This window comes from Gasterosteus aculeatus, chromosome 20 (genome assembly GCF_964276395.1).
Source record: "Gasterosteus aculeatus chromosome 20, fGasAcu3.hap1.1, whole genome shotgun sequence".
NCBI classification, from domain to species: Eukaryota; Metazoa; Chordata; class Actinopteri; order Perciformes; family Gasterosteidae; genus Gasterosteus; species Gasterosteus aculeatus.
The window spans coordinates 5,152,067-5,162,523 of NC_135707.1; the positions used below are offsets into that span (position 1 = coordinate 5,152,067).

At 46.8% G+C, this 10,457-nt stretch overlaps 1 protein-coding gene across 2 annotated transcripts; it reads left to right on the forward strand.

Moving 5' to 3' along the window:
* The first annotated feature begins 48 nt into the window (after positions 1-48).
* Positions 49-9,727, forward strand: mios (missing oocyte, meiosis regulator, homolog (Drosophila)). 2 transcript variants are annotated; one of them, XM_040165897.2, is made up of 12 exons: positions 49-180; positions 634-1,482; positions 1,620-2,109; positions 2,324-2,422; positions 2,513-2,767; positions 4,338-4,507; positions 5,066-5,131; positions 5,217-5,375; positions 6,102-6,254; positions 7,061-7,265; positions 7,498-7,627; positions 8,172-9,727. In XM_040165897.2, exons 2-12 carry the CDS (start codon positions 682-684, stop codon positions 8,260-8,262), a joined length of 2,619 nt encoding a protein of 872 aa, XP_040021831.2. In that variant the 5' UTR covers positions 49-180; positions 634-681; the 3' UTR covers positions 8,263-9,727. The 2 variants fall into 2 exon arrangements, with proteins under 2 accessions (XP_040021831.2, XP_040021832.2); XM_040165898.2 differs by having other exon boundaries at positions 57-180; positions 7,030-7,265.
* Positions 9,728-10,457: the final 730 nt, after the last annotated feature.

Sequence of the window (10,457 nt, forward strand, 5' to 3'; positions counted from 1 at the left end):
CCTCTGGCGGTAAACGGCGCGCACAACAGCGCCTGACCGGAACTTTATTATATAAAGTTCGCAACCTGACGGACGTGTTATGGTGTAACACACAACATTAAGACGCGCTCGGAGTGTCCCTGATCGACATGTGCACACCACATTGTCATTCCCCCACTCGGTTAAACTATCTGCATGTTTGTAAGTAACAACATCATCGTTAATAGCGGGACGTTGTGTAACATATTTTCGACTGTTAGCTAGTTCCGCGCTAGCTAAACGGGTTTTCTGCCAGCATGTCCTTCACTCGTTAGCATTAGCTTAGTGGAATTAGCATGTCAATAAACTTTGGACTTTAGTTTTAGCTTTGTCACACAGTAAACAAGCTGCATAATTTACCTCACGTGGCTCTTTTTTTAATCTCAAACCAATACTTTGCAGACTAGCTAGTTAAAATCAGGCTGCTAACCTTTTTGCTTTGCAATTATCAGCAGTAACGTTTACATGACACATAGTTTAGCTAATAAAAGTTAAACATTTAAGATAAAAACATCATGTTTGTGTTATTTGTCAATCTTGTGTTTTGGTTTTATACATTTTTGCCCCTATTAGTATTCATTTTTCATTTTCTTTGCTCATCTGTCCATATTCCAGGTTGGAGAAGGCCGATTTAGTTGAGATCCTTGTAGCTGCATCTGAATCATGAGTGGCTCCAAGCCGGACATCCTGTGGTCTCCTCACCACCCGGACCGCTATGTTATCTGTGACTCAGAGCTGGGACTGTATCGCATCGGACCCGTGGGCAGCTCAGAAACCAAACCAAAGGAAACTGCTGCCACACTACTGGCCATTAACTCGGACACCCCTTACATGAAATGTGTGGCCTGGTACCCGAAGCATGAGCCAGAGTGTTTGCTCGCTGTGGGCCAAGCTAACGGCAGAGTGGTGCTCACCAGCCTGGGGCAGAGCCACAACTCCCCGTATAAAGACCTGGTGGGGAAAGAGTTTGTGCCCAAGCACGCCCGGCAGTGCAACACGTTAGCATGGAACCCGGTGGACAGCAACTTGCTGGCTGCCGGTTTGGACAAGCACAGAGCTGACTTCTCTGTCCTCATATGGGACATCAGCAGCAAGTTTTCCCCGGAGGCCAGTGTGGCCTCCGAGAAGAGCCGCTTTTCAGCCGTGGAATTGGACTCGAGCACAGTGGTGACCAAACCGTTGTACGAGTTAGGCCAAAACGACGCTTGCCTGTCCCTCTGCTGGCTGCTCCGTGACCCAAAGCTGCTGTTGGCCGGCATGCACCGCAACCTCGCAATCTTTGACCTGAGAAACACGAGCCAAAAAACATTCGTCAACACTAAGGCCATCCAAGGCGTGACCGTCGACCCACACTTCCATGACCGCGTGGCCTCTTTCTTTGAGGGTCAGGTGGCCATCTGGGATCTGAGGAAGTTTGAGAAGCCCGTGCTCACGCTCAACGAGCAGCCGAAGCCGCTCACTAAGGTGAAGTGCGGTTGGTTTCCCAGGAGATGAGCAAAATGCCCAGTTAAAGTTGTGATAATGTTGTTGAAACATTAAAGTAGATTGTGAAAACAGAAAGTTGCCTTTTAGCAACATGCGTATTTCCTTCCTCGTTTCAGGTGGCTTGGTGTCCAACTCGTAACGGCCTGCTGGCCACGCTGACCCGCGACAGCAACATCATCCGCCTGTATGACATGCAACACACGCCCACGCCCATCGGCGACGAGACGGAGCCCACCATCATCGAACGCAGCGTGCAGCCGTGTGAAAGCCAGATCGGCAGCTTTGCCTGGCACCCGTCCTCTCAGAACCGCATGGTGGTGGTGTCGGCGGCCAACCGGGTCATGACCGACTTCACCGTGTTCGAGCGCATCTCGCTCGCCTGGAGCTCCACAAGCTCGCTCATGTGGGCGTGCGGCAGACACCTGTACGACTGCGCGGAGGACGGCGCTGAGGGAGTGCAGGGCGCGATCGAGAAAGACATCGCCACGAAGATGAGGCAGAGGGCTCAGTCCAGCTACGGCCACGATACCGTCCAGGTGTGGAGGAACCACCTGCTGGCGGGGGGGAACGACTCCCAGCTCAAGTGTCTGTGGTACGATCTGTTTTATATCCTTTTTCGGTGGTGATGAGGGGAATGTACAATGAGACTACTGCGATTGTTTCGACAAAAATGTCTGATTAACTTTGTTTCTACTTTGGTCCGGTTTAAATAATGCAATGAAGTTTTGTCGTAATCCTGGTTCTTAACCACCTTCATGCATGTGTAATAATTATGCTGTTAGAAATGCAACATCCGTTACAATTCCTATAAAAGCTTCACATATGAAGCTGTGCGCAGAGGACCCGGAGCTGAAACTCCAGGGGAACAAACAGTCGCTGGTCCACTCTGGTATCAAGAACATTGTGAAGACCAGCTCAGGTAAGTCCAGCGACTGACTGATGGTCTGAACCAATATTTGCCATGATGGACACTGACTGTCTACCTGCCCCCCCCCCCACCCCCCGTTAGGTACAACAGAGAGCCGCAGGTGCTGGAGTGGCTCAGACCGGCAGACCGATGTTCCCCGGTACCACAGCGAGGAGCGCTGCCTCGCCCTGCGGCTCTGCGGCTGGATTAGCAGGGGTCCCGACATCGACGTGGAGGTATTCCTGCGGTCGCTGGAGCACGAGCGCGAGTGGGAGCGGGCGGCCGCCGTGGCTTTGTTCAACCTGGACATCCGCCGGGCCATCCAGATCCTCAACAAGGGAGCCACTGCTGAGAAGGGTGAGTGGGTGCACGAAGGGGTAGAAGCGGGAGGAAGGGGGGACCAGGTGTATGTTTAAAGTCAAGGTTTAACCGGAAGGAAGCGTGTTTCCGACCAAACACATTGACATGTGCGATAATTCTAACTTTTAACTTTTTATCATTTTAGGTCGCAGATTATTTTCTTGGTTAATCTGTGAAAAAAATCCATCACTATTTGTCACAGCGTCTTAAATATTATGGTTTAATTCTTTAGCGGCGACCAGTAGGTCATAAAGATAATTCTATCACTATATGTCCAAGTTGTTCAAAATAGAGGAGGCATTAAATCAATTTAGCCAATAAAAGAGTGATAACATGTGAACTAACTTTCTCTCTTACTGAGATCTTATTGATTTGCAGTAAAGCGCGATCTGCCTCTGCAGTATTGTGCTTCTGTAACGTTGTGCTGCTTTAACAGGAAACCATGTAAGCAACATTTATAAAGATATGTTGTCAGGTCCAGAACGTGTTTAAAAACTGCTCAGAAGTAGTTAACTATAAAATAGGACTTTATAAACATAGTTTATGCCTCAGCGTCTGTTTTCGTGTTCCAGTTTCTCAACAAATTAAGTTAAACTCATTAGGAATTTAAAAAATGTAACAGCAGGAGGACCTTGTTTTCCACACAACACTCGTCCTGTAGTGCTTTTCACACTGAGGATTAACAGCAATGCGGAGAGAACGCTGTTGTTTGCGTATGTCGTGACTTTGGAAAATTCCACGAATGTAGGTCAAATGTTTTCCACTCATTTTCAGAACATGACTTGACGGGGCGATTCATTAGATACGGTGCTGAACAGGGTTTGTTCTCAAACAGCAGCTTTGAGTTTATGTTCTGTTTTGGATCTTCACATTGGCCGTCTCAAAAAGATCCAGCGAGGTGATAGTCGAGTTTGATGAGTAACCACGAAACATGAAGCTGTAGCCACGCGATGCTGATCTTTTCTTAGAGGCTAAACCTGTTAAATCTGTTTTTATTCCAAAATCTTGCAGCACCTCTAAAGCTCATTAATTTATACTTTTTGTTTACCAAAGCCCGTGTGTTAAAATGTCCTTTACATATGCTTTGAAGTCGATTTTCAAACCCTTTTCGGGTTTAACAAACCCAGACAGAAGCAGGCTTGCCGTGTTATGTTTTTATGCTAAGCTAACTGCCTGCTGCCTGTAGTTCCTCGTTTAGTGTGCACTCCTGAAACTGGATATGCATCGTCACCAAAATGTCAAACTACTCTATTAAATCATTGACCGTTTTCTACATTGAGCAATGCCCGGAGCCTCAACACCTCTGGGAAAAATAAGCAATTTATGTTCTTAATTAATTGGTTTTAAGGACGCAGCATGAAGTTGTTCCGGATGTCAGCTGACTTTAAAAGAAATTACTTTATTCCTATTTCACTCAAATTATTTTCATTGTGGCCAAAAGCTAGAAGTTAGAGTTAGAAGTTCCATCATAAGAACTTCATTATTATTTTTTTGTCCCACCACAGTGCTGCATTAAAGCCTATTCACAAAGTTAACAACCCCAGCGTGTCTGGCTGCTTCTTCCCAGGTGACCTGAACCTGAATGTGGTTGCCATGGCTCTGTCGGGCTACACCGACGAGAAGTCCTCTCTGTGGAGGGAGATGTGCAGCTCCCTGAGGCTGCAGCTGAAGAACCCCTACCTTTGCGTCATGTTTGCCTTCCTCACCAGCGAGCCCGGAGCCTACGACGGCGTGCTGGTAGTGAATCTCTTCCGATCAACGAACCCTCGTAGCTCTAATGCGAAACACCGGGAAGTGTTTAAAGACAGTAACTCGTATTCTAAACACTAATCGGTTGTTGATACTGCGTGATCTTTAATGGAGAAATGAATCATATTTAATATATATATATATATATATTTATATATATATATATATATATATAAGGAAGAGACGTGTTTGAAACGCCTCAGACAGAATGTCCTCAGGACACCGAGTGCTCGTTTGTGCTCGTCAGATGTCGGCCACCTGCTGCTGTCACATTCATTTGTCTCTTTGGACCTTTCGCTGGCCAACAGGCTCTCGGCTTTTTGAATTGATTTAGCTGTAAAATAGTTTCCTGCAGAACTGTGTTCCTGGTTGTAACATTACAGGCTAAAGTTATTGATGCCAATATGGAGACGAATGCTGTGTACTGAGTGCAAGACGCTCGACGTAAAGCTTTTTTTTTTTTTTTTTTTCAGCTAACATCGTGGAGCAAAAATGAGTCATTTTGAAATGACGAGGGAAGTTGACATTCTGTTGTCTGTCTTTCAGTTTGAGAGCAGTGTTGCTGTGCGGGACCGCGTTGCCTTTGCCTGCATGTTTCTCAGCGACGCCCAGGTAACCCAACTAGATATGCATGATGGCGTTGCATTCCTCTCTGATTTGTGACATATTTGTAAATATCCCCGGGGTGTGCCTGCAGCTGCCTCGGTACATCGACAAACTGACCAATGAGATGAAGGAGGTGGGCAACCTGGAGGGCATCCTGCTGACAGGTCTGACCAAAGATGGCGTGGACCTCATGGAGAGCTACGTGGACCTCACTGGGGATGTGCAGACTGCCAGTTTCTGCATGCTGAAGGTACCGAAACGTAGTTACGGCTTAGTTAATGTTTAGTTCTTTTTAGTTTTGTTTCATTTGACCTCGGTTATAGCTCCCCCGGCAAGGGGACTCTTGGCTCCTTCAGAAAGCATTTTAGGAGATTCAAAGTTACAAACCGATTGATCGAGGACGACATGGAGTCACATTAAATGTAAAAATGAAGCGGTTTGTTTTCTCTGAGTTGCCCTTTCTCCGTGCCAAAGAACTTTTTAATGTTTGGGCGTTTGATTCATTTTGCCAAATAGTTTGCTGGCTTCATATAAAGTTTTTTTGTTTTGTTTTTAACTACTTTTAAATTATTTTGATTTAGAATATTTAAAAAAGTCAGTTGACGACAAGATGCAACTGTCAGTTTGATCACACCGCAGAAAAACACTCCAAAAGCACACGCTAAAACTTGATAGCATACTCTTAAAGGTCACAGCTGTTCTGTGTTCTTAAGCTAATTGTTCACTCCACTAACAAGCCGAAGCAAGCAGTCGTCTGCTCTCATGCTCTTATTTCGAAGAAGAAAGGTGCCAAAGTCAAAGCAGTGGAACGGGTCTGTAACTTATTCAACATGCTGGAGAACAACTCGCTTGCATCGTCCGTGGTTCTTTTTTCCTGTCCTGACCTGCTACTGAATAAAGTCCTGCAGGGGACAAGTTAACCACCACCTGTGCGTCAGATGTGCATACTTCACATACAGGTAAAATATTCCAACAGGGTTCCCCGGGTGACGTGTTGAAAGACCCTCGAGTCCAATGCTGGATCGAAAACTACCGCAACCTGTTGGATGCTTGGAGATTTTGGCACAAACGGGCCGAGTTTGACATCCACAGAGGCAAACTGGACCCCAGCTCCAAACCACTGGCCCAGGTAACTGGAAGCTGTGTTCATTATTTCAGGGTTGTACCCAGCAAGTGTTTCAGTGGTGTGACCGGTAATCTTGTAGCACGCTTTACTCTGGGCTTTTAACATTCAATTCTCCTCAGATCTCCTCTTAATATACTACACCCTGTGTGTACATAACACAGTACTAGTACATGCGTCCCAGACATCTTTCTCTCTCACATACCTCTCCACTCCTTTGGATCATCAGCTATACAGCTGACAATTGACACTGACAATCTGACAAGAACATCTCAAACATTTGCTGGCTTCTCAAATGTGAGGATTTTCTGCTTTCATGGGCCTCATGTTGCTCTTGAATCAAAGCGGTTGTACGCTCTAACCATAAATTTGTGTGATTTGATCGTTGCGACTCTAATGTGATCAGCTCACTGTCCAGTTTGTTTGCAGCCATGGATAGTGTGACGCTTTTGCGGTTTATTACAGCACAGGTAGTCCGTGCCAAGCAACACCCACAGCTCTGCTGCTCTCCAGATCGTGTCATGAAAATCTGTGTTCTAGCGAGCGATCCTCCTTGTTTCTTCTGACACGACACACACTCTAAATTCATCCCTTTTCTTATAAAGCCTTATACAGACAGAGCCTTTAACTGCGCCGGTTCTGCCAGCACACCTCTTCACCGCCCAAACTGCACCGCTGACATTCCAAGTTCCACAGTTAAGCAAATTAGGCTTATCTCGCGCTTATCTCGCCGTAGCCTCGAGGGTTAAAATCAGACAGCTGGCAAGCGGTCCCTCTGCAGGTGTTTGTGAGCTGCAACCTCTGTGCGACAGGTGTTTGTGAGCTGCAACTTCTGCGGCAAGTCCATCTCCTACAGCTGCTCGGCGATGCCGCACCAGGGCCGCGGCTTCAGCCAGTACGGCGTCAGCGGCTCGCCCACCAAGTCCAAAGTCACCAGTTGCCCCGGCTGCAGGAAACCGCTGCCCCGCTGTGCTCTCTGCCTCATGAACATGGGCACACCGGTCTCCAATTGCCCAGGTAGGCCGGGCTGCGGGGGGGAGGGGGGTGCAGGCAGGTGCTCATGCCGGCATATTGGTGCAAGGGTTCATAACCGAGCATTTCGGACTTTGATCCTCAGAGGCAGCTGCACCTCGAGGTTCAGTGGCTTATCCAGTTTGTTTTATTGCTGCGCTCACCCCTACTCTCGCATAGATAGTACATTATTTTTTATTGATGGCTAATATTGACTTTTGAGGAATCCCTTTGGCAGGAACAGGGAAGTCGGACGAGAAGGTGGACTTGACGAGGGAGAACAAACTGGCTCAGTTCAACAACTGGTTCACCTGGTGTCACAACTGTCGACACGGCGGCCACGCCGGCCACATGCTCAGCTGGTTCAGGTGGGCGCTCTCATGGGATGCGTGCACACGTGGTTCATGCAGATGGTCTGTGTACCTCCTTGTCAGTTAGATTTTCCAATTCAGTCCAAAGATAAAAAAAAAGTCACAATCCATCAGTGCAAAAGGGGAATTTTATTCAAGTTAATACAATGTGGACACAAGCTGTGCCGAAAACGCTCTCTCTGCAGTAAGCGTGGAAGGCAAAGTGATTTTACCGAATTAGAAAAAGTACTCTCGAGATACCCGTCACTTAAGCTTGTAGTTGTCGATCTGACAAAACGATGGAAGAGTAGAAATGAATTTCCAGGGGCAAAACCCTCTGCTCCATTTTATTAGTTGAAAATCCATAAAAATGTTTTTTTGTTTTTTTTGCATGAGCCAAAATAATGTTTCTCCCCAAAAGCCTCTTTGCGGGTTTCTAATGAACAGAAGGTACTCCGATCTTTTCGCCATAACTTATATACCTACTATTAACTCCTTTTTCTTCCTTGGGTCCATGTTGTGCGTTTTGTTTTTTTAATTGAGCCTCCTGTATCCGTTACAGAGACCACACGGAGTGCCCGGTGTCTGCTTGCACGTGTAAATGCATGCAGCTGGACACCACAGGGAACCTGGTGCCGTCAGACAGCAGCTAAAAGGGACGCGCTCGGCGGAAAAGCGAAGCCTTAAAACGAGCTGGAAGACGACCGTCGCCCTTGGAGGCCGCCACGCGGTGACAACCTGGGGGGGGGCCGGACAAAGGGGACCAGCGGTGTCCTCCAATGAGGTGGCTGCTTGAGTAGAGCGCCGTACTGTTTAAGTGATGTCTGATGTAAAGTTATAACAGAGCTTTATATGAAGAAGGGAAAGTGTGTGTGTGTGTGTTTCACTGATCTTACTAACTAAATCAATGACTGAAAGGGAGTAAACGCAAACTCACTGCTCTGCTAATGTAAATCCTGACTCAGAGGAAACATGAGCGCTTTAATCAACCTCACCCAATCCAACCTGAATCAGGATTACAGTTGTATTGTGATCTATTAACAAAAAACCACAAACATCTGATCAGCGGTGCTAATATGTGCGAGCTGTATGTGTTACGGGCTTTTTTCTTTTTTTTTTTAACCTGTGTTCGTCTCACGAAAGGATCTTTGCATACCTCATGAAAGCATCGGCGGGGGGGCGGTGCCCCTGGCGACTGTGCGGATTGTAGCGTGCACAGGAACACATCGTGCTCTCTCCGTGTTTCTCTGTGCCACTCTTCATCTGGTATTGTGTGCAAGGGTTTCCAGTGTTGGAAGGGGCGGATGAGGAATTGGAGAAGCTTGGGAGTTGGGGGGTCAAGGGGGGGGGGGTGATCGGTGATCGGGAGCCGGGGTGGGAGGGTTTGCGTCTGTATTCGCCAGCCCACTCCAGGCCTGTGGTCCATGAAAGAAGCTCGCCAGAAAACAGCAGCTGCTCGGCACTCTGACAAGACCCTCCAGATTGTTCCCTTCATAAAGAACCTCAGCTGCCGGAACACTATTGACTCAATGGGAGGGCGAGGGAACAGACAGCCTGCGCCCTGCGCCCCCGCAACCCCTCCGACATACACAGACCTACCCTCTTTTTCTCTCTGTGGTGCCCAAATTGCAACCCCCCCCCCCAAAAAAAAAAAACTATGCATACCACACATCAATCCAAGGATGGGTGCCGTCTGTTGGGGTTGTGGGGGGGCGGCCGTGTGTAAGCCGCATTGTAAATGGATCTTTCTCTCTTTCTCTGCCACCCTCCCCGCTCTGTCACTAACCTAGGGAGCCATTGTAAGTGAGAGGCGGCCTGCACCAGAGCTGGCTAAATCACTTAGTCATGGAGCAGGGAGGAGGTGAGGAGGAGGGAGGAAGAGGAGGAAGAGAGGGAGGGGGGGGGCATAGGAGCTACTGTATGCGGCTTTCACCAGGATCTCTTCCCGGTGTGGGAGGTTTTATATAGGCCTGCATGCCCTTTTGTGAACTATTTTGAAGGAGCGGACAAATTGGCGAGCCGTGTAGCGTCCCAAAAAATACAGGGTGGCTGGAATTTCATCCTTTCAGTGTGTCTTGTGTTTGCCTTTTTAAATAAATTCCAAGTGACAAATTGGAAGCTGTGTTGAATGGGGTGTTTTCCATAAGTCTACATGGTTTATTTTTACATTATGATGTTTCATAGAAACAGATGGCGTGGGCTTTTCTATCCTGTGCGTGCTTTATCTTTTTCTTTAAAGCACTGAGTTAAAAAACATTCTCTCGTGGGAACTCTCACAGACCGTCGGTGCAGGCTGAAAGATGGACACCGTGGTTTACAAACAATAGATTTTGCACATTGAATGTAGTAATACACGTCTTGATCTTGGAATTTGATTGGAAGTTGATTCTTAACCTTCAAAACAGCTGTTGACCTAACATTATTTCCAATAGATCCTAGATGTTCTGGAGCTTTTTAGATTTAGTCCTAATCATCGGATGAAATTTGTCCAGTTGTCAGATTTCGTCTTTTTATTTCTTCCAAGCACTTGTCTTTGTTGGCTTGACAGTTGAGACAAACAAGACTTGTGTCCGCCTCAACACAATTAAAATCAGTTTGACAAAGATATACAGTTCTCACCAGGTTAAACAAAAGTTATTTAAATTGTGTATGCAATGTTGGAATAAATATGGTCTGTATAATAGTTTGTGTTTTTATTTAATTGCAATGTGCCCAAGAAAACCGCGAATCTGCTTTTCCTCAACTGGGGAAACGCCATCTGCTGAACGAGGTCGTGTATGGAATGCCGTTTTAGTCAAAATTAAATAAATGAATAAATACGTAAATACATGAAATATGCATTTGAAAT

Bases quoted from the DNA above. Each gene is read 5' to 3' on its own strand.
- mios (XM_040165897.2), top strand. From the start codon at position 682: ATGAGTGGCTCCAAGCCGGACATCCTGTGGTCTCCTCACCACCCGGAC. The intron at 2,423-2,512 runs GTAAGTCCAGCG...ACCCCCCGTTAG, and splicing joins CATTGTGAAGACCAGCTCAG to GTACAACAGAGAGCCGCAGG. The intron at 5,376-6,101 runs GTACCGAAACGT...ATATTCCAACAG, and splicing joins CCAGTTTCTGCATGCTGAAG to GGTTCCCCGGGTGACGTGTT.